Consider the following 24,629-nt stretch of genomic DNA (forward strand, 5'->3'; position numbering starts at 1 on the left):
AAAGAATATATATATATATATATATATATATATATATATATATTTTGTTATATTTCTTTTTTTTTGTAGTAATATGCTTTTATAGGCTTGAAACATAATGATGAAACAATATGACTGTTCATCAAATAATATGACTATTAATGAACCACTATGATTATTCATCAAACAATATGACTATTGATGAAACATTATGATTGTTCATCAAACAATATGATTGTTAATAAAATAATATGATTGTTCATCAAATAATATAACTTTTCATGAAACAGTATAACTGTTCATATTAAGTTCCAAGTTCAAAACTTCAAATGTTATCTTTTGATATTTTAAATATCCATATAATAACATTAGGAAGTCAAATATGAGAGTTTGTCCACCATGTCTTAATTTATTATGCAATAGAAACCCACACTTAAAAATATTAGAAAAAAGTATTTCTTTCTAATATGAAATAAATATCTTTTCTTTTATTCATTTACAAACTACACCGATACAAGCTACAAACAAAGTCAGAACTAATGGTCAAAACCACCAAGCCGAGCAGAGGGAAAGGGGAATGGCACGCGCTAGCAGGTGTTTTATGTCTCGGAACGACACGAACCAGTGTGTATCATGAATCCTCTGTATGAAGTAATCATAGATCATATTATATTGTTGGGATGCTCAATGATATATACATCGGTAGCTGGTTGTATGTGCCAATGAATGCCATGCGTGAAGGAAATCAAAATGGATCACCAATCCATCTAGCAAAATTGGGAGCAAAGCAGCAAGATCTGTTTGCTATCTGGAATAATCCGCCTCTAAAAATTACATCGAAGCACTTGGATCTTAGAAGATTGTATGGCCTAGAGACTTGTAGTTTCCAGGGAACGTAGTTACCTTGTGTGAGTTGAGATGCATGGACAACAAGGGGCTTCTGTTTTCTAGACAATATTAAGCATAATAGACTTGCAGGAAATTAGTGGCCAAGCTTGAGTGCTTGAACTAGTGGTATACATGGGGTTTCCTTCTCTTCGTAAGAATACAATCTTGTGGCCATTTAATCTCAGACATTTTCTTTCTTTTCCCTGCCTGCCTGTGTCTTCACTTCGTCTCTTTCGAAACTGGTTATATTAGATATGTCTTTCCTCTTGAACATTGAATTTAGTTTCTTAGAACACATGATTGTGTTGGATTTTTATGTGTTGCAATGACTTGTGAGTGGATGGTGCTATTATCCTATAAACTAGGAAAACGTTGATGAAAAGTAACATTGGAGTTCACTGCACCAAGATTCAATGTCGTTGTTATTGCACTGTTCCTAGTGCATAATTATTTTCATTTATGTTATCAAGATTTTTTTATGTATAATTTCGTCATTCTAAGTTGCATCCTATCTGAAATATTTTGATCGACTTTAGGTTGTAGTTAAAAAAGAAATTAAAACAAATAAAGACCAACTTTTAAATAAAAAAAAACCAAAATAGATCCCATTTAGATTTGGACACAAAAAACTTCTTTAAAAAAAAAAAAAACCAAAATAGGTCCCATTTAGATTTGGACACAAAAAACTTCACTTTGTTTGTAAAGTTTTAGTTTATGTATTATTTAGTTAATGTTATTTTAAAAATTTACCTTTATCTTCAATTTTTTTTCATGTTTCAGTTTCTAAAAATTAAGAAAAAAGAGAAAAAATCAATAAAAAATATTAAAAAAATGTTTGGATGATCACATCTTATCTTACAGTCAATTACAAAACCATAGTTGAAGATTTTATTGTTAAATATTTTTTATTCAATTAGTTTACCTCTTAGGAGGTTTACTAAGAATAATAACTTTTTATTTTTGTATTTAATTAGTATTAATAATTTTTTTAATTTGTAAATATATATATATTAATTTATTTTGCTAAGCATGACAACATCTTTCTGTTTTTCAATTAGAAAAATCACGGTGTTAAAAAACGCAAACATAATATGGAAGTTTCTTTTTCTTGTGTAAGCTCGGATTATAGGCTAATAGAATTCAAATTACATGGCAAAGGTGCTTATAAATTTATTTTGATGGAATTGGACCACTTCAGTATGTGAGTAGCAGGTATGGTTGCGGGTGTGATAAACTGTTAAAGGTTTTCAAGGCTTAAATCCGCCGTCCTGCTGAGCATAGCCCAGTATTAAAGAAGAGTCGAAAACCATCTAGGCCTAGGCGTGGTTAGGACTTCCTGGGCTCAGATCAGACCTGGCTGATCTGCAAAAGCTAGAAAGGGACGGGTTCCCATTGAAAATTATTTGTGTTGTGGACGTGTGAGGGAAGGAGACAAGGTGCATTTTATTCACCTGTCTCCATTCCTATGATGAAGCCACAATGGAGTGATGGACCCCAATGCAAGAGCAGAGAGAAGATTTGGAGTGATGATTTCAGGTGGCACCACTCAGAGCCATTACAACCTTATCCCGCATCTAAAATCTGATCTCTTTCTCATCGTCCAGTATCCAAAACTATCCATTTCCCTTCACATATCACAAACACAAACATCCAAACCCGTTTTCTAGGCACCACAAAGCCCAGCAAACAGAGCTTGATAGTTTATTATACACGAAACAATCGACCTTTTCTAGTTGAAGGCTTTAAGGTAGTGAAGCAAAGAGACATGGCCTCCACTGCATGCTTCTTGCACCACCATGCACTAGCCACTCCGGCCAGATCAACCTCATCATCACAGCGCCAAGTGGTTAACCTCAAGCCCTCGCAGCTGGTTTGCAGGGCACAGAAGCAGGCAGTACAGGAAGAGGATGAAGGTGTTGTGTCTCGTAGATGGGCACTCACTGTGCTCATTGGTGCTGCTGCCCTTGGCTCAAAGGTTGCTCCCGCTGATGCTGCCTATGGTGAATCTGGTAAAACATACATATGCTGAGCTCCTTATTTATACTTGTCTTAATTGCTTGCAAGTGATGAACTGAAATGGCTAGTAGTATATGAGTTTTAATTTTGAAATCGAAGCAGGACTCTATGGAGGTTCTGCGTAACATGTTGGCATCATATGAATGCCGTGATTCTTGTCGAACAATCAACTGCCAGCTCTGGTTTTTTCCAATAAAACCAGTAAGTATCCACAAGAATAGAACCTCCATAGATATATCTTCACTGGCAAAATCAAATAATTCCATCGCATTAATCATAACCAAGTATCCCATATTTCGTGGCCTTCGGCTTTACCTACCTCTGAACTGAAGGAGTTAAACTGTACTAGTTTCAGCTTATCTTAAAAGAAAAAAAAAACACCGTATTGATTTCATCATATTGGATGGTAGCTAGTTTAGATAGGGAGAAGTCACTCGAGGAACATGCTGGTTAATCCAACTCACTTGAGATTAGAGTGATTAAGGAGAGAATTCTCTCTTAATGGACATGTTAATGATTCTTGAAAAAAAAAAAAAGGCGACTAAAGAGGGGAAATTCATGTCCTCTGAATCTGATAACCTCCAAACCATCCATAAACGTGGGCATAGTACTCTGTCTCGAGAAACAGAATTGATCAAATTTGTCTAGTTGATCAGTTTACATGGCTCGTTGCAGCCAATATTTTCGGGAAGCCAAAGACAAACACAGACTTCTTGCCCTACAATGGAGATGGATTCAAGTTGTCAATTCCAGCAAAATGGAATCCCAGCAAAGAGAGAGAGTTCCCTGGTCAGGTTCTGAGATATGAGGACAATTTTGATGCCACCAGCAACGTTTCTGTCATGGTCATCCCAACCGATAAGAAATCCATCACCGACTACGGTTCCCCTGAGGAATTCCTCTCCAAGGTACAATCATGTTTCGTATTCTCAATCCATCAAATTTATGCAGAAGTTCAAATCTGCATGGAAGATGTTTTTTACTACTTCCAAGCTTTCTTTCAAAATCTGAAATTTGGAAAAATGGTAGAAACTTGACATGTATTTTTCTTTGGTCACTGCAGGTGGATTACTTGCTTGGAAAACAATCCTCCTTGTTTGCGACTTCATCTGAGGTACTGTCGAAACAACGGAGAAACATTGCAGAATAGGTCGTTTGATTTTCATGTTGTTTATACGACATGCTAAACCTTCCCAAACTAGATCACTAAAGAATTAAGTGGAACAATTTTCTGTTTTTATCCACCCAAAGTAGCAGTGTTTATGCATTTTTATTTCACGTGAATCTAAACTGATCATGCAGGGTGGTTTCGACACCAATACCGTAGCAACAGCTAACATATTGGAGACCTCAACTCCGGTGATTGATGGGAAACAATATTACTTCTTGTCAGTACTGACAAGGACTGCTGATGGAGATGAAGGTGGCAAGCACCAACTTATCACAGCCACTGTGAAGGATGGTAAGCTTTACATTTGCAAGGCACAAGCTGGAGACAAGAGATGGTTCAAGGGAGCAAGAAAGTTCGTGGAGAGCGCTGCAAGTTCTTTCAGTGTTGCTTGAGAAACACAACTAAGAAATTGTTGTAAATCAAATGGAAATCTGTGATGTTTGTTTTGAGCTGTTGTCCAGCTTTCCTTATTGCTAAAAAAATCTTAGCATGTACTTGATTGATTGGAGGCTTGACCAAAATGATAGAACCCCTAGACAAAATATTTTCAACTTTTATCTTTGGCTGTGGAAAAAAAATGCAGCTACTGGCCGAGGAAAGTTAAAATGTTGCAAGGAAAGGTATTCTGTGTTACTAAAAAAAACAATAATTTTGAAACTACAATAAATAAAGCAACTTATTCCAATTTATGATGTCATAGAAAACAACACAAGGCATCAAATTACTGCTCCAAGACACTTATAAAAATGCTGCTTGATTGACAACAAAAACATCAAGGAGCACAAGATTTTTTTCCCCTAACAAAACGTATCTAATCATTTGTTCGAAAAAACCCTCACAACAAATTACAGCCTTTTTTTTTTTGTCCAAAAGTTTTTGATCAACTAGCGCGTGAGAGGACCTGCCATCTAACCCACAACTAGGAATAGAGTAAAGAGCTCGTCCAACGCTAAAAATGAAAGGAAATTTATTATCAGAAAGTCGCTGCACAATTCACATGCTTGTTTGATATGAATTCAATGTCTGCTGGAAACAAAAATAAAGTATATACATGAAAGCAATGGTCAAGGAAAAGAAGTATTTATCTGAAAATATCTTGCTTGAGTTTCTTTCAAGTTCCTCCATTGCAGTAGTGGGTGCCATTGCTGTGAGCACTCTTGTGCTTCACATGCAGGGAATTCAAGCCCCATATTCGAATGGTACGATCATCACTAGCAGATGCTAACATGTGTGGATTTGCTGGATTCCAGCTCACGCAGTTAACTGCTCCAGAATGACCTGGCAATGCCTCAACAAGATCTCCCGAGCCTCTATGCCAGATATATACCTGCAGATATAGATAATTTGAACTTCAGAAAGAAATGATAATAACACTCAAACACTTCAGAATTAAATATCCAGAACCAAAGAGTTTCATCTAAACTCATTCCAAAACACAGCCAGCCAAAATTCATCAAATCTGCTGAACTTAGTTAACCCTCCTCCCTTATTTATAAACTAATAACCCAGAATTCAAGAATGAAAATAACAAACAAAAGCAATGCCTGTTTTTAGAGATTCCAGAATGTTTCAACAGCTGCTCCTTACATGTGTAATTATACAACCATACAATAAATATAGTACAACCTAAACATTCAAGAGGTTCAGACACTTGGACATCTAATAGCCAAGCTTGATCCTCTCTCTTCATCCAACTTTGAACATGCAGGTATGCCAGTGATAGCTTTTAATTCATCCACCATTTCTGATTTCGATCCTTGGGTTATACATTCAGGAGCCAATGATCACAAGACTTGGTCAAAAACAATTTTATCTTATGGTCCTGGAAAAAAGTTTTTTCCAGCATGTCTCATTAATAGGATGCTACTTAGAGTTCTTGAGCTCAGAAGTTCCTACAAGGAACATCGATAATATGCTGGTAAGTTGGGTCCACGAGCATTGAAATGTGTTTTCATTGGAGACTTTGCTACTTAGAAAGGGTATAAATGTTGTCATCCTTCAAGTAGGAAAATGTTTGTTGGCATGGATGCAACTTTTTGTGAAAATGATAGGAAAGTCAACAAGAGTGCGGATATGTTATTGGTATCCCCAACTCTGTTTAATCCTAGACCATAATTGAAGGAAGCAAATCAGAGGGATAGAGAGAAGGAGAAAGGAGATGAAGATCTAGCAGAAATTGAGGAATGCAAGAGTGATGAGAAACCAGAAAGAGAGAAAGAAATAGTTAAGGAAGATGATGGGGAAACTAGAAAGGGACAGCAGGAGAAGGCTTAGCAGGTTACGCTAGCAAGAAAAAAACAAAAGTCAATGAATCTACTATACCTAGCCAAGAACCATCTTCGAATTCAACCTTAGAGCATACTCCTGACTATAAGTTTCCTAACTCTTCCACTGAAAATGCTATTCTTTCTATTGATGATCTTACTATAGCTCTTAGGAAAAAGAGTTTGAAGTTGTACCAAATATCATTTATCTAATTTTGTGTTATAGGATCAGTTGTCACCTTCATATAGAGCTTTTGTATCCTCCTCAGAATTGGATAGAGGCTGTTGAAAATAATAGGCGGAAAGAAGTTATGGTAAAGGAGATAAGAGTTTTTGTTGAAAAATGACACATGGAAGCTGACTATTCTTCCTGTTGTAGAGAGAGTGGTAGGTTGCAAATGGGTTTTATCCATTAAGTAGAAGTCGGATGGAAGTATTGATAGATACAAGACAAGGCTAGATGCTAAGAGATATACCCAAACTTATAGAATTGGCTATCAGGAAACACCAGCTCCTTTTGCAAAAAATGAACTCAATCAGGGTATCATTATCTACTGCATCAAACCTAGGACGGGACTTGCAACAATTAGATGTGAATAAAGCTTTTCTACATGGGAACTTAAAGGAAGAAGTGTACATGAAAATTCCTCAGATTTCTCTTATGAGAAGAGAGAGGGCAAGGTCTGCAAGTTGAGAAAAACTTTATATGGCATTAAGCAATCTCCATGTACATGGTTTGATAGATTCATCAAGGCAATTGTTAGATTTGGGTACAAACAAAGCAATGAAGACTAGGAGACTATGTTCATTAAACATTACCAAGGCAAGACAACAATTCTCATTGTATATGTTAATGACATTGTGATGACAAAAAATTATCATGAGGAGGTTTATATGTTGAAGTATCTTGCTAAAGAATTTGAAATCAAAGACCTTGGGAGGTTGCGTTATTTTCTAGGAATTGAAGTCATAAGGTTAAGTTAGGGCATCTTCTTTCTTAGATGAAGTATATTCTTGATCTACTTTCTGAAACAACAATGTTGGGTTATAGATCAATTGATTCTCTTATAGAAGTGAATCATCACCTTGTCAATTGTGAAGATGAAGTAGTTGGAAATGGGAGATATCAAAGCATGGATGGTAGGTTAATCTATATACCCGATCTGATATAACTTATTCAGTTAGTGTTATCAGTCAGTTTAAGCATGATCCTCATGCATCCCACCTTGATGTTGTTTATTGCATCCTTAGATATCTAAGTCTCTTCCTGGAAAGGGGTTGTTGTTTTCTAATAATAGTTACTTGAAGGTAGAAGCACATGGAGTGTGTGAACATTTGTGACTAAAAAATCTGATGTGTTTACTTGTTTCACATTATACTTTCAAGATGGGCATGAGAGATATCAATAAAGTAATTATTAAATATAGTGAGGAGTCAAGGGTAATAAAGTAATTTTGTATTCTTTTCTTATATATAGTGAAAGGATGGAATGAGCTAACATTTGTTGTCACTTCCTCATAATCTTTCTTTCTTCATTCTTCTTACTCTCATTTTTCCACTTTTCTTTGTCCATCACTAAATAATCTTAGAAAAACAACTTGTCTTTTAATGATAATATAAATTTGATATATGTATTGTAGTATTATTTTATATCATCATTGCATATAGTATGAGGGGAGATACACATGTTGTCACGATTCAATTTTGGCTTATATGAATTCACATGCAAGTTGATGTGATTAATGAGTTGCATCATCCTTCATTAACTTGATCAAATGATATCTTGTGTTTTGTTCATTTGATTACACTAAAAGTTTAGTGTCCATTTCCAACTAAGTGGTTTAGTACTTTTGAAGAGTTATACTTACCTTGTTTTAAATTGAATGTTTGACTTGTTTTACACTCAAAAGTTAACTTGTCTTAAAATCATAATTTAACTTGTTTTATTCTATATGCTTAAAGTTTATGTTATTTTTGAATGGAGTAATAATTGTATGTTTATTTAAATACCTACATGAAAATATGCCGGTATGAAATATGCATTAGTGTTTAAGTTCAATGATGATTAAATACAAGGTCTAGGCATGCATAAGAGCTAAGGTAAGTAGCTTTACTTAATGAATATAAAAACATATATTACATGCATTTCTATGTTGCACAAGCTTTGTGATGATTTAAACAAGTTTCATGAGAATAAAATCATTCAACGAAATCATAAAAAAAACAATGTATGTATACATGAAATTCAAGAACAAGAAACTTGATGAGATAATTATTTTTTACTTCAAAGATCAAGAGCTTGTAATGAGTATTAGCCAAATAACATTTTATTTAGGAAATAGTTTTCATATCTACAAAACCTAAACAAACCCAAAAGAACACAAGAAAAGACCAAAACACCCATACACGCAAAACAAGAGAAGACTTATGGTAGCTAAATCAATCTAGCTAATTTAGAGAAACAGCTACTTGTTTCTCCAAATTATGTGACCATTTTGGTAACAATTCAACTTTTTTTTTGGAAATTCCAGAATCTGTCCGACAACTTTAAAACGGTCTACCAATTCTAGAAATGGTCTAACTAATTCTCAAAAGGACTGAAATTTTTTGAAAGTTATGTCCAACGACTAGTTTGATTTTTAGCATTATAAATACCCCTCACTTGAGCAAAATGATCAAGAACATCAAAGGCAAAATTCTGATTATATTTGCACTCTTAATTCATTCAAAAACAAGGTTGAAGTGTTATTGGTAGAATTCCTTCAAGTGCTTCATTTGTATACCATTCAACTTTATTAAGAGAGTAATAATATTGTGGAAAATATAAGTGACACTTAAAACACTTGGTAAAGCCTCTAAAACCTATTTAAGGGTTTGATACTTGTCCATTTACAAGTATTGGTGAGGAATGGTTTGCTAATCTTGTACCCTTAAAAAAGATTAGATTAGGGAGTGAGTTTGATCCTTAGCCTTTGCAAAGGGATTAGGTTTGATCTTGAACCCGTAAAAGAATTGTGTTAGATCTTGAACCTAACAAAGAATATAAAAAGGTTTCAATCTTTGATCTGTGAAAAAGATTGTGTAAAGTTTTGGTATTCAAGAAGTGGACTACGTGAGTATTAGTAAAACTCTTAAATGGTAGTAGACAGTTGACTGAACCTCTATAAAATTCTTGGTGCACACTCTCTTAACTTTATCTCCTTGCACCTTATTTGGAAATAAAACTAAAATGTAGGACATTGTTCCATTCATGCAAATGATTTCTTAATCTTGGCTAGTTACTCATTCCATTTGTGATTGGTATTTAGTGTGGATCAAACCTGTTCACGTGTAGATTTCTTACCATATTAAGGAGATAAAATTTCTTGGTGACATTTAACCCAAAAAAAGTGATAGGACGTATGATAAATTTATTAAAAAAAAAAAAGCTTGTATATACATATACTTGTAACTCTCCATGTGCTTCTGAGCTATTTCTAAAGGCTTCTGGTAACAAAACTGTCAACAGAATTTCCATTTTTTTCTTCCAAAAAGAACAGGATAGAATACTATACATCTAAGGCAAACTGTTGATGTAAGAATATATGGAAGCCTCACAAGACACATACACAGAAACAAAAGCACTATTTGAAGCTTTTTCAGTTTTTCTGAGGCTGAAGGTGTTGTTTAAGAAAAATAGATTTCCCTAAAATCTCCAGTCAGCCAGCTAATTATTTTCTATCAGAACTAGTCAGTATCCATTGTGATTCTCATGCATGATATGGGAACATAATAATTTTTTCAAGTTAGAACAAATACCATCCATTGTGATTCTCATGCATGATGAGGGAGCAGAATAATTTTTTTCAATGTAGTACAAATTGAAAAGCCACCACAATATCAGCAATCCTATGGCCGTGATCAATTTAAGAAAAAAATCACGAGATCTCAACTGCTTAGGAATGTACATACCATTTGACTTTCTTAGAAAGTGCAAAGAACTAACATGCAACATTTGATTCAAATAATGCCCTTCTCTTGAATGATCTGACCAGATCATTACCAACCCCTCCCATGATAAAATGGTCAGTGAAGAGGAAAGAAAGAAATATGCCCAGGCAGAAGACTATGGCTTATGCACAAGGAAAAGTAATTAAACATATGAACAAAACTTCTGCTTCTAGTATACTTTTTTTTAAGAATTAAAAAAAAAAACAATCAAAATTCATACCTGAGAGTCTTCACTACCACATGCAATAAAAGCTTGTTCAAGTCCCCCAAAACATGACCTAATAACAAACCGGGTACGCCTATGGCCTTTGTACTTTGCAACAAGCCTGATGTTACCATCTATACTCCACAGATGGATTTCTTGGTTCAGAAGATTAACCAGCAAGAACCTATTATCTCTTGATAATGAGAATGAAGTAATTGTTTGATCTTCTTCAATCACCCTCTCAGCTTTAGCTTCTCTATCAAGCAATAAAATTGCAGTGGGTCTACACATACTTATAATCTGCTTCCCATCACTCGTTATCTCTAAATCAGAAATCTTCAAAGTTCGCTGCCCTTTCCAACATTCTACCTCTTTCCCGTCCAATTCCCACATGCAGATGCTCTTATCATTGATGCCAGAAAATATCCATTTCCCGTCTGGAAACCACCCACAGGATACCAGGCCAAGGCCCACTTTCTCATAAACCTGGAGGCACTCACCAGAAGAAACATCCCAGCGCCTGACAACCTCCTCCACCCCACAAGTGAGAAGCTGATGGTCATCAGGACTCCAAGAAACAGAGGAGACAGGCTTTTGGTGACCAGATAATCTATGCTTCAAAGAAACTCCACCATTTACATCAATCTGGAAAGCATGTCAAATTAGCTGGCACGTAAGAAACATATATAATTGTTCCATGAGCAGAATGACACGGATGCATCTGAACCTCCAGCAGTCCCTTGTTCTTCAAATAAGGGGGTTGCACATAGCGAACAAGGCATGCCCAGTGAAGCTTATAAATGTTTATGGGGAAGAAATAGTTGATTATTTAAGAATTTTAATGGTGTTTGATTAATAAGGTTGCATAAACAGAGTGATTAAACCTCTAAAGACACCATATGAGAAACACACAATTAAATATCCCAGGCAGAAAGTTGCAGGCAGAATCAAATAAAACAGCAGAGAAAGAATATGGAAAAACGATTGAATAACATAACATGCTAAAAGCAAACAATTATACCTCCCATATGATTGCTGATCGATCGTTAGAGGATGAAGCTAAGTATTTCCCATTATGTGAAAATTGTAAGAACCAGACTTCATCTGAATGTGCTTCTAATATCTGTTCCAGTGGGAATAAGAGAAAGACTCAATCTAGTGGTGCCAGTAATGCATAGAAAGCAACTGAAAATGGAAAGGTGTAGTCTGCTCATGGAAATAAAATCCAAAGCAAAAGCTAAACATAAACAGGACTTACTAAAAACATATAAATTAAGCAATAGCATTCATCAAAATTTTCAATTTCCCAATAAAAAAATGCCCTGATAGATTATTGATTCGACTTTCATTTCTGCTTCTGACCCCAGAAATCTTTTCCACTTAGTCACTAAGATAATAGCTCTGTATAACTAAAATTTGGTCAAAGCACACATTATCTAACAGCTCATAAAGAAAAACACTACATCACAGAATTCAATCAAAACCAAAGAACCTCCATATAAAGCCATCATTTGCAAGTATGCCCTAACCTGCAAAATTCGAGAAGGAATCTGATCTCTTCCACACTGATGATCTGAGTATAACGACATTTCTTTATCCAACGAGTTGTGAAAGAAGCAAGCATCCCGTTGTAAGGTAAGTGCCTGTTCAACTAAATGTTCCAATCTGCTCTCAGGTATTATAACTGTTGGGGGAAGCAGCTTTTGCAGTTCCTCCAGCAGCTTGGACCGCGGCTTTATCCTTCCATTGTCTTGATTGGAAGAACCAACTGAATCGCAACGTGTAGAAGATATAATGCAGGAAGAAAGTTCACAAATTCGACCATTATTAATGCAGAGAGGAGCAATCTCAGTCCTCAATGTCTTCAAAGCATCCACAATATTGTCCCCATCCAAAAGTTCAAAAAACTTCTGCTCCAATATCAGAAAAGATGCTGACTTGACAATGTTTTCATCCTTTAGGCCAATGTTATGCAATGTGACTACACTTTCATCCCAATTGCCATTGAGAACTTGCTGCATAAATAAATCTACTGCAGATGAATGTAATGGTATCCCAGACTCTTCCTCTAAATGAGCACAGCTTTTCTTATATCCAAGAGAATGCAACGCCTTGGCTATTATTCTGACAAATTCAACTCTTTTAATAACTCCTTTTGAGCCAAGAACCTCTTTGTCCCCTTCAGATTGTGGGGGGCGAGCCATCAAATCCCTGGAACCAACAATGGGCTCTGTTAAAGATGAACCGTTGGAAAGACCTGTCAACCTTCCGGAGGCTAATTTCAGGCGTTTTGAGGCTGGTTCATCATCCTCTACACCTCCCATGAAATGCACACCTCAGCCCATATATTACAGCACGGTAACCAGACAACTAAGGAGTCTAATTAAAAATGCCTTGAATTTATCACAATATATATCTTCCTGCATAACATAGACAAGTAAAATTTGTTAAAATGGAAGTAAGGATGAGGCATAGAGTCATAAAAAAGTTCTCCTTGATTATATGATTGCAAACAACAGCAAAGTAAAATGATATATAAGACAATAGAAAACAATATCACTTGTACTGAACATTCTATGGGTTGCCTTTTCTGAAGGTGTCTTTCCCAACTCATCTGTTGGTTTCTTTACATAAACTCCTTTAATTATCAGTCTTGCAGTAACTGCTATCATATAGAAACTTAAAATATAACTGTTCAGCTAAGCTTTAAAGGCTTATGTTCAAAGTATAACTTCAGTACAGCATCCATCATTCAAACCAACTGCACATGAGAATGAGATTGACAGAGTTTCGAAAGAATCAATAGAACTTCTGGTTCATGGATTTAAATTGGCAAGAGAACCGGATGCTAAACCATTTTTTAGACAAAAACAAAAGTACAGAGATAAAGAAACTTGCCTTGAGATCAACTTGGTTCAGAATAACTGCAAAGCTTGAAGAAAGATACAACACCTCAAATGAACTGCAATGGCATTCCACTTTTCATTATCTGTACCATGCCAAATGCTTCCAAGTAAGAAATACTGAAGATGGGCTTAATTTTTTTTCTTTTTTCTTGCAACTTTTGTTTTTGTATATTACAATTTGCACTACCTAGCATCAATAACAAGACCTGTTGATTTAAGTTATGCAAGAATGACTTGGAAATACATAGTTATGATAGTTTGGGGAATATTAAACTACATGAATTAGAGAATATGACATCGTATGAACATAGGATGCAGTGTGGGACAAAAAGTAATTGGCTTTAAGAACATGGCCCCTTATTGAAATCAGATTATGTAGGAGAAAGGTGGCAAATTACCAGGTCACTATTCTTTATCTCTGTCAAATTACACTATCTGATTTCTCATCAAAAACGGAGATTCAAAGTGTAATAATACATTGATCCCAAAGCAATAGAAACTCGATAACTCATCATGCTACATTAGCATCCATTGTAGGAAAGCTTGCTTGAGTCTAACAAAAAATTCCCCCCTGTAAGAACTGGGTGCCAGGATTATGTTTGCTTTTAAAGTTTTGAGAAGTGATTATTTTCATAAAACTCATCATTCTCCAATAGAAATTTCAAGAAATGGATCAACTGACACTTCCATTAACTTCTAAAATCCAGTCTACACACCACATTTAAAGACAGAAATTTGATGCTTAGATAGCTTAAGCTTCTACCCGATATGGTAAATTCTCACCCTAACATGGAACTTTCATCTTCAGTGAGGCAAACAAATGCCAAGAGAAAGTATTTATCCTGGAGTTCAATTTAATTCCATCATGAAACAAAGTTAAACATGGTAATTCAATCCCCTTTGATAACTAATTTAATTCCTAAATCACCACATAGAGTACAGCCATTCATGAAAAAGATCATCACAAAAGAAAATCAACACTAACGCCCAAACAGTGTCCTTATCAGCACCAATTGTTGATAATGTATGCTCAAAAGGCATGATTTCAGTGTGTCAAACTGATATGTCCATCAATTAGAAGCCGAAAAGCTCATTTGGCTCCTTAATAACAAGCCAAACTGAAAGTTCTGAAACTTTCATAATCAACAAAGGCCATGAAACAAAAATGTGAATGAGTACCCAAACTACTAGCACAAGAAACCCAAAATAATAATTGACCAGACACATTACAGCAAAAATAAGCAAGAAACACTCAAGACCCATAAAACCAAATGAAAAGGAAAGGACCTTGCCAGGAAAAAAATAGCAATATCGTTTTAATTTCAGTTCATGTACAGAAAACACTTAAAACCCAGATCAGAGACAACCATTAATGCAACAATCCATCATCTCCATCACTCAAGAGCCCAAAACACCAAATCCACTCCAAAACTAAGCACCCAATACACAAACCATCATGAAGACATAAAGCACAAAAAAAATCTAACAGAATCAGGAAAAAATAACTGCAAGTTAGGAGATAAAAGAGCAAACTCTGAAATACCCAAAAACCGAAATCTAGTTTGGTAGGCGAATCAGATCAAGAAAGATGAAAAAACGATTGGAAGAAACCAAGTCTAAGATGATCAGAAATGGGTAAAGGTGAAAATAAAGTGAAAAATGTTCCCTGTTTGTTTCTTTGTCGGTTACAGGAGTATAGAAAAGCACACGCTGGATTCAACCCAGAAAAGATTTTTAAAAAAAATTACAAATTTGAAAGAACAATATCAGTGATCATAAGCGGAAAATAGTGATGATAGCAATTATTTTCGGAGAAAAAAAGAAAAAACAAGGTGTGCTGGGTTGGTACCTTGCTTTGTGTATTATAGAATGAAGAGAAGGATAAAGGAAAAGGAAGGAAAAGAGACGGAGAGGGTTTGGTCTTGTAATGTTTGCTCGTTGCGTTGAGGAAACCAACTGAATGGGGTTATGGAGAGACATGGAGGGGATTAGATAGAGAGGGATTGGGGCGAGGAGGTCTGCAAATTCTGCAATCACATGGACTCTACCCTTTTTGTGGCCCTGCTACGAAAATGGCCAGCTTGCATGAAAATGTTTGTGAAAATGGCCCATTCTTCTTATCTTGGGTGGACTGGATTTACCATTTTGGGATGTGAATGATCTTTTTTAAACTTGATAAGAACAAATTTTAACATTGATGCATGATAATAATTCATGGCTACATTATTCAAAAAAAAAAACATGAGATCTATTAAGATATTTGATTTGTTTTGATTGGAATATCTTTACTGATTTTGATAAATTCATATGAATCGGAATAAATCATTAACTCTATGTAACGATCACATGATTTCATGAATAAGATATCTTTGGAAAATAAGTTTCTCCGGTCATTCAAAATAGTTCAAAAATGATAAGATCAAACGAACTTCATGTAATCACCACATGATTTCATGAAGAAGATATATCTGAAAATGATAAGATCAAACTATATATTTTTAAGAACAAGTAGAGATTGAACATGAAGTTTATTAACAAATTTCTTTTTATAGATATTCCAAATATTATAATTCAATTCAATTCTATAATTTAATATTTAATTCTAAATTTATTTATAAATTAGATTTACTTGTATATTTATATTTTATTTAAAATATATACATTTAATGTCATTTAAAATAAACATAAGGGTTGCTGCAACAAAAAAATTATTTTTGTAATAAGATAATTTGTAAATTAAAAACAAAATAATCAAGATTACTAATTTCTTTTTATAGATATTCCAAATATTATAATTCAATTCAATTCTATAATTTAATATTTAATTCTAAATTTATTTATAAATTAGATTTACTGTAGCATGTAATTTCACCTTAAATTTAAGTCTATTTGTTTTTGTGTTTCAAAAATGTTTTTAAAAAATATTAAACTTTTTTGTTTCAAATTGAATTTTTTTTATATTTTTAGATCATTTTAATATTTTAATATCAAAAATAATTTTTAAAAAACATTTTAGAAGATACAAAATAACCACTATACTGGGATTATACATTACCAGATAACCGCACGTAAGCAACTGTTCTGTTATTGGTCCGCTGCCATTGTTACTCCTCGCAACAGAGTAAAATCCAGCGATCAGTTAGCAGTTATAGCAGCTTTTGAGTGCTGGAAGAAAGCAAAGAATAGGGGTCTAGAAGCATGGTTTTGTTAACAATACTTCATCTCTCCAAGCACCATGAATATGCTGCAAGCCATGCGTAACAAAAGTAATTTTTAAAAAACATTTTAGAAGATACAAAATAACCACTATACTGGGATTATACATTACCAGATAACCGCACGTAAGAAACTGTTCTGTTATTGGTCCGCTGCCATTGTTACTCCTCGCAACAGAGTAAAATCCAGCGATCAGTTAGCAGTTATAGCAGCTTTTGAGTGCTGGAAGAAAGCAAAGAATAGGGGTCTAGAAGCATGGTTTTGTTAACAATACTTCATCTCTCCAAGCACCATGAATATGCTGCAAGCCATGCGTAAGCAGCTCCAGAGAGAATTAATTCGCAAGGGTTTTATTCCAGAAGATGTCTCAAGTTGCAATCCAAATGCTCATGTTCCAGGTATAGTCCATGATGTCCTTGTGGCTGGTCTGTATCCAATGGCGGGGAGGTTCCTTCCTTCCACCAAAATTGGAAAGCGTGTTGTAGAGACTGCTAGTGGCGCTCAGTCCCTTGATTATAAGCTATCATTTTGGAAGTCAAATGACTACCCTTAGGTTATATATGATGAGATAACCCGTGGAGATTGGGCATGCACGTAAGAAACTGTTCTGTCATCGGTCCGCTGCCATTGTTACTCCTCGCAACGGAAATTGTAGTCACTCCTGCAGAGGATGGCAGTGAAGAGGATGGCGGCAACGACTACGATAGTGCAGATGGAGCTGAAAGTGATGAAGAAGGAATGGAGACAGATGGCAGATTAGGCACACAACACGTTGAGAGAGCAATTATCTGCAGCAATTCAAATTAAGTAGTCATTCCTATTCATACTGATGTACGGGGTCTGATCCTTCATCAAACCTTTTAGTTCACCTTAATTCTACTTTGTCATCATGTTCTTTTAGGTTACACATCCTCACAAACACAGAGTACTTCCTCCTGCCCTGTAGGCCTATGTATATATTGCATTCTGTCCATTCACGGGCTACGTGGGATTTCATCACCAGCAGAATCTGTGGAGTCATTGACTTCAATGGTCCATGCAACTGAGATCGGCAAGCCTGCTTCGGCAAGAAGAGGGATGAATCAGAATCCAAATAGCTTCCTTAACTCATTGATCTTCATGTTCCAGGTATAGTCCATGCTGTCCTTGTGGCTGGTTTGTATCCAATGGTGGGGGGGTTCCTTCCAAGGTATAGTCCATGCTGTCCTTGTGGCTGGTCTGTATCCAATGGTGGGGAGGTTCCTTCCTTCCACCAAAATTGGAAAGCGTGTTGTAGAGACTGCTAGTGGCGCTCAGTCCCTTGATTATAAGCTATCATTTTGGAAGTCAAATGACTACCCTTAGGTTATATATGATGAGATAACCCGTGGAGATTGGGCATGCACGTAAGAAACTGTTCTGTCATCGGTCCGCTGCCATTGTTACTCCTCGCAACGGAAATTGTAGTCACTCCTGCAGAGGATGGCAGTGAAGAGGATGACGGCAACGACTACGATAGTGCAGATGGAGCTGAAAGTGATGAAGAAGGAACGGAGACAGATGGCAGATTAGGCACACAACACGGTGAGAGAGCAATTATCTGCAGCAATTCAAATTAAGTAGTCATTCCTATTCATACTGATGTACGGGGTCTTATCCTTCATCAAACCTTTTAGTTCACCTTAATTCTACTTTGTCATCATGTTCTTTTAGGTTACACATCCTTACAAACACAGAGTACTTCCTCTTGCTCTGTAGGCCTATATATATATATATTGCATTCTGCCCATTGACGGGCTACGTGGGATTTCATTACCAGCAGAATCTGAGTCATTGACTTCAATGGTCCATGCAACTGAGATCGGCAAGCCTGCTTCGGCAAGAAGAGGGATGAATCAGAATCCAAATAGCTTCCTTAACTCATTGATCATGAACAACGACACCCAGCAGAGTATTCCTTCCCATGCATTGCAAGGCCCCGCTTCAGCTGGGAACGGTTCTGGCATGCATGGACGGTTAGGTCCAAGGGGAGCTTCCTCCAAGCGGCAGCGTGCATGGAAATGCAGTCAAAGAGCATGTATACTATTTATAGGGATTCTGCTTGTTTTACAGAATGGTCGTGATAGTGATATGAGCTGTGGTTCAGTGGGCTTTGTCCCTGCAATGTTCTAGTATAATACGAGGTTTTTTTCCCCCCCGATAGAGATGAGTATTTTACATGACATTCAACTTGAAAAGTCAGAAAATGCTTTAAAAAAAACATAACATATTTTTTAAAATTTATTTTGTTGATATTATCATATCAAAACCATGAAAAAACAATAAAAAAATATTAATTAAATTTTTTTTTAAGCTGAATGCATTTTTAAAATTTATTTAAAAAAATTCAAATAAAAAATAAACAGCCATTGAAATAATTTTTGACATTATACTTTAAAATTTTTTATATATTTTAATGTGTTGGTGTTAAAATTAAATTTTAAAAAATAAACAAGTAAGTATTTTAACATAAAAAGTAAGTATTTTGAAAAATAAACTTTGCAATATTCTATACAAACAATATATCTGTAGCTGCTACAAACCTCTGTCCTTGCATTGAAATGGAGGCATAAAACAGGCATTTAGTTACTTCAACTAATCTGCGAATTTTAAATAACTGTTGACATTTTAATTTTTTAAATAAACTAATTGGTGGAGGAATTAAATAATAAACTACGTACCCTTTAATACTACTGTTGACACTTCAACTAAATGCCTGTTACTTCAACAAAAATAACTGTTGACAATTCAACTAATCTTTAGTTTTACGTCAAATCTCATATATATCAAAACAAATTTAATTGCTTTCTATTTATTTTTATATCTGAGATCATTTTGATAGATTCTCGTTAAAACTAGTAAAAATAAATTTTGTAATATTATTTTTTTTTTTAGAATTCGAGTTTCTCACATTTGAAGGAAAAAAAAGATAGATTGGCCAGAATGATTCTCAATTTAAAAATAAATTGAAATAAATTATACTTATAGAAATAAATTGAATACTTAAATATAAAAATAAATTAAAATAACCGTGCTCAGCTGTAGGATTTTAGACAGAAAAAAAAAGGCCAAAATTTAAATGCAAGTGGTGAAGATAAATTTATTTTTATTGTTATTATTATTATTATTATCAAAAAACGATAGCTATAAGTGGTCAATTTTGACGAAACAAAGAGTCCATTACAAAAGAAATTTAGGTTAAAAAGAACAACCAAGCAATCAATCTCAAAACAAACCGACATGGATTTAAAAGTCAGGCATCTTAAGATTTGTATTGGCATAATAAGAACATATCATCAACAAATAATAAAAAATAATTGTTCAACAATATTTTGTGATATCAACTATGGTAACCAATATACTTGAGGAAATAAGTATTTATTAATATATCTTTACAAAAATATATACAATAAATAAAAATTTATGAATATAAAGTTTTTAAAATATAAATATACTCTAATAAAAGTATGCTAAGTCTCGTGCTAGCAAGACTCAATAACAATTAGACATGATATTATATTGTGTTAAGTTCCAAATACACTAAAAATAATAATCATTCTATTCTTTCTAGATATGCTTAAAGAAATAACTAGACTATTATCGAATGCACTTAGAAAAATAAACATCCTCTTCTAAGCTTGCTTGAGGAAATGAGCATCTTCGTATAGATATACTTCTGTAAACCCATTTATAAAACGAACCCAACTTTCGTTAGATTTAGTTTTATAAAAGAATTCAGTCTTTAAAGACTTGGCTATATTTAATATTTTGAATCTATTTTTATATATTTTTTAGGTGTATAAAAATCTTATAATAATACATTATATTTCCATTAATATATTAATACAAATTTAAGATATATTTATCACTTATTATATACTATAAGGATAAAATTATATTTTAGATCTTTTTTTATAAAAAATAAGATTTATCAATTATAAATACAATATAAGAACTTCAAAACAAAAATTTACAATCTTTACATATAATATTTTTATAATATTTCTCTTTAAAATATTATTGTATTTTTTCTTTCTAAAAAAATATTCATTTAAGTATCGAAAAATCCCAACCTCCATAAAAAAAAATCTTTTACAAAAATTCTTTTACAGGTATTAATTATAATTCTCTTTGATCTATTAAATAACAAATATAAATTATCAACCATCTTAATTAGAAAAAATAAATAAAACTAAATAATTCACTAATTATCCAACCAAAAACCTAATTATTAAAGTAATTGGATTATTTGGGACTTCATCAATGCTCAACCTTCATACCATGATGATCCATTGTTTGATATCCTTTAATGAAGCCATGTCAATTATCTATCAAGACAATGGTAGAATGAAATCAATTGAGATCAACAGTTTTTTCATATCACGTAACTCGTTCAGTTTGTATACCTACACGGCTTCATCTAAAACAATGACAGTATTTATTCGGTCACCACCAAGTACAATAATATCTCTCAATGTCGCACCATTTTATTTATTTTCTCTTGTTTCCTTTCACTGTGACAGCAATAAACACTGCCAGAGTACTTCCAAACATAAAATCTGTTTTTCATATGTTTTGAAGCACAACTGGAGCAAGAACCAGTGCAGTTGCTTCATTAATTTCCATGTGCGTGTGCAATGCTGACCTCTTCCTCATCGCATTCTTCAATGAAATCCTCTGGACAAATCTCAGAGGGTTGAAATTCAACTCCATGCACAGGCATCAAGTGCTTTACATCCAGAGGGTGAACTTCAGCAAAGGAAGATGCTATTGGAATATGCTTGTAACTATTGCCAACCTGATTTGTAAGAGGGAGCATTGCCTCCTTGGAGTGAAAGTGGCAGTCACTATGCATCGAACACTTGTCTTCAATCAACATTTGCGCAACTGTGATTTTAGACCTTCTGTTGGCAATTAGTCAATATTCAATTGGTGAACTAATAAAAGAAAGAATAAATAGCAAATCAAGTTACTGCCATCCTGGCATAAAAGAGATGTATATCAGAAATGAACAATCACCAGACTCGAATGCCCCTGCTAAATAAACATCATGAATAAAAAGAGAAGAGGTTATTTCAGCTCTATGATAGATCATATCCATGCCCTATCCAACTTAGCTACAGATTGGACTGATAGTAGAAAAAAAGTCAAGCTTTTCTTGAATAAAAACTCAGATTGACTCACCCAAAACCGTAGGACGCTGGTCGACCTAATAGGCGTGGCCAATAGATGGCGGGTTGTTGCAGTCTTTACGACAGAATTGACGCCACCATCAGGAACACGTTATTCATTTGTCTTGGCTGTCTAGTTGTGGATTTGTGTGTTCGCGACCTCAGCAGCAGCGACAACTGTTCCCTGTGGATCTCCTTCCTCGAATCGGGCTTGTGAATATGGAAAGTTTGATCGTTGTGAGGCTATATGGATTTTTTTAGTTAATTTATGCAAGATTTTTGTGAAACCTACAAATCAAAAACCCATTATGTATTTAGAGAGACGGGGGGGAGGGTAATCACTGTGAAAGTAAAAGATAATTTGAAATCCAATAGATGACATGAAGAATCAAACTTCAAAAATAATACGATCAATGATTTCCTTCCCAGAAAATCCTTGAGTCATTTTTCGAAGAGAAGAAACAAAGAGATTGACATCTGAAAGAGAAAGTAGTTTTTATTTTCATTGCTTCCTAACATGCCCTTTCTTCTTCTTCTTCTTTTTTTTTGCAATGAAAGAGGAAGGGAAGGAAAAATTATTTGTCTGAAGATATAGTCCCAAGAAAACAAATCATGACGCCCAGTTGGAAAATGAATGTACATGAAACGTGGCAAGCAAAGAATCCTTGAAAAGACATGAACTGCCAAGAGGTTATGATTGCGAATGAAACTGAAATTTAAGAAACGGAAAGAAAACGACATAAATGTACTTACCTGGTTGTTTGCTAACAGAATTAGAACAGAGCCATCAACAGAACTGGAGCAGAACTATGAGATATTGAGAAACTGGCCAGTGGAAAATACAGTCTCATTCAATGACACGTCAAATTAAAGGGAAAAAAAAAAAGAGTAGCTCCAGCAATCAAGAACTGAAGACAGCCACTAAAAAACTCGGGAATCGAAAAACTAAATTGCAAGTGGGTGCAGTATTAAAGAAGAAGACACTATTTGAACCAGCAGTGTAAATGGTTCTAGTTGTGAAGCGAAACCATGAGCTTATTAGTTTTTTCGGTAATGTAATAAAAAAGCACAGAATTCATTACAGGTCCATATTCAAAACATCCATATTCAAAACCTAAAAGAATAAATAAAAGATGCAGCAATCAAACTCACCATTTCGATAGCCTTCCCACATTCTCCTTCTCTTCTTCTCCTTCAAATTTGGCCTGGATATCAACCCTGCATAAAACACACATCACAGCCACAACAACATTTACCAAGCATCTCGACAGTTTCACTACCATCAACCTAAAAAAAAAAGAGTGCAGTGAATTTCTTTATCTCCTCCATGTACTGTCCTCTTGTAAACAAACAAACAAACAATCCCTTTGCTAAATGCAGTTCAAGAACGTAAAATGATTTATTAAACCCAAACCATCCAAAATCATACAAAGGGATTTAATATTATTTTCAATCCAAATACGTTAAAAAATATACTTTCACCCAAAACTCAATCATATTTTACAAGAAGATTTCTATAGCTAGCGCTGACCTCTCAGCAGAGTCTGTAAATAGCTTCAGTTCTTTTAGAGAAGCACGAACATCTTATGTATCATGTCCTTCTCTTCCTCTTCAAACACACAACAAGACAACAACATTAATCAAGCAAGCTAACATTTTTAACAACATGGATCCAAAGAATCAGAAAGACAAACCCAATCGTTGCTGACCAATAATTAATCAAGCAAGATTGGTTACAACACATCAAATAGTAAAACCCAGAAATGAATTATCTAAAAACTCTAAAAACGAAGATTTCTTCAGCAAACCCTAGAATTTTACCTTGGAGGAACTTGACCCAAGTTGGAGGAGACCAGGTTAGCCTAATTCAGCTTGTTTGCCGCTCCTCTCCCTCTGTTTGTTGCTTTCAGTGCTGCAAAAGAGACCCTTTCACAGGGCTCCTAACGTCTCTCTCAAAGATCTCCTCTCCGCCTTTTTTTCTCCTCTCAACCTGTTCCTTGCTTCTATAATTGCAAAAGGGACTGAAAAATCATTGATCCATCCCATTTTTTGGTTTTTTTTTTTTTCAAATTTTATTTAAAATATATTAAAATAATATTTTTTATTTTTTAAAAATTATTTCTAAACGTATTAAAATAATTTAAAAATATAAAAAATATTAATTTCAAGAAAAAAAATAAAAAAATTAAAATCTTCATTGTAAATAAATTTTTTTCTCAAATAAATTTTTAAAAAATAAATTTTTTTTAATAATATTATAAAAATAATTTAAAAATATTTTTAAATATTTGTTTATATTATAAAAAATAAATTAAAAAATTTCTTATTAATACTTTATTTTTTAAAATTTTTTAAAATAATAAATAATAAATCTTGCAAATTAAAAAGTTAAATAAAATTAAAATTAAAAAAATTAATTTTATAAATTATTTTAAATAAAATAAATAATAATGAATTAATAAAGATTAAATCTAACAAATAACAAAATTTAAAAAATAATATAATAATAATAATAATAATTTAATAATTTATTTTAAATAAAATAAATAATAATTAAAAAAATGATTATCCAATATAATAGATAAAAAAATTTGTAAAAAAAATAAAAATTAAAGAAATAACAATCATAAAAATTAAAATTAAAATTAATATAAAAACAAATTTTTAAAAGATAAAATTAAAAATAAAATATATAATAATAAAAAAGTTAGAGTATTAAATTTAATATAATTAGTTAATAATATAATATTTTTATAATTTTTAAAAAATATTTTTAAAAAAATATTTTTTTGTTAGTTAATTTTT

The 24,629-nt window shown here is 33.7% G+C and overlaps 2 protein-coding genes and 1 long non-coding RNA gene across 5 annotated transcripts; 1 reads left to right on the forward strand and 2 right to left on the reverse strand.

The window, feature by feature from the left end:
- The first annotated feature begins 2,485 nt into the window (after positions 1–2,485).
- Positions 2,486–4,575, forward strand: LOC105126884 (oxygen-evolving enhancer protein 2, chloroplastic-like). The gene is made up of 4 exons (XM_011027904.1): positions 2,486–2,876; positions 3,559–3,791; positions 3,947–3,997; positions 4,186–4,575. The coding sequence occupies exons 1-4, from the start codon at positions 2,633–2,635 to the stop codon at positions 4,444–4,446; spliced, it is 789 nt and encodes a 262-aa protein (XP_011026206.1). The 5' UTR covers positions 2,486–2,632; the 3' UTR covers positions 4,447–4,575.
- Positions 4,576–4,998: 423 nt separating this feature from the next.
- LOC105126885 (WD repeat-containing protein 26-like) lies at positions 4,999–12,860 on the reverse strand. Its single transcript, XM_011027905.1, has 4 exons — positions 12,043–12,860; positions 11,535–11,636; positions 10,529–11,158; positions 4,999–5,381 (listed from the first exon to the last, which is right to left on the reverse strand). Exons 1-4 carry the CDS (start codon positions 12,835–12,837, stop codon positions 5,166–5,168), a joined length of 1,743 nt encoding a protein of 580 aa, XP_011026207.1. The 5' UTR covers positions 12,838–12,860; the 3' UTR covers positions 4,999–5,165.
- An 8,122-nt stretch (positions 12,861–20,982) lies between these two features.
- Positions 20,983–23,870, reverse strand: LOC105126886 (uncharacterized). 3 transcript variants are annotated; one of them, XR_842510.1, is made up of 6 exons: positions 23,646–23,870; positions 23,356–23,433; positions 22,977–23,042; positions 22,578–22,649; positions 21,838–22,112; positions 20,983–21,557 (listed from the first exon to the last, which is right to left on the reverse strand). It is a non-coding gene; the product is annotated as an uncharacterized LOC105126886 (long non-coding RNA). The 3 variants fall into 3 exon arrangements; XR_842509.1 differs by having other exon boundaries at positions 20,983–21,690; XR_842511.1 differs by having other exon boundaries at positions 20,983–21,690; positions 22,977–23,111.
- Between the last annotated feature and the right edge of the window lie 759 nt (positions 23,871–24,629).

This window comes from Populus euphratica, unplaced genomic scaffold (genome assembly GCF_000495115.2).
Source record: "Populus euphratica unplaced genomic scaffold, PopEup_1.0 scaffold30.1, whole genome shotgun sequence".
NCBI lineage: Eukaryota > Viridiplantae > Streptophyta > Magnoliopsida > Malpighiales > Salicaceae > Populus > Populus euphratica.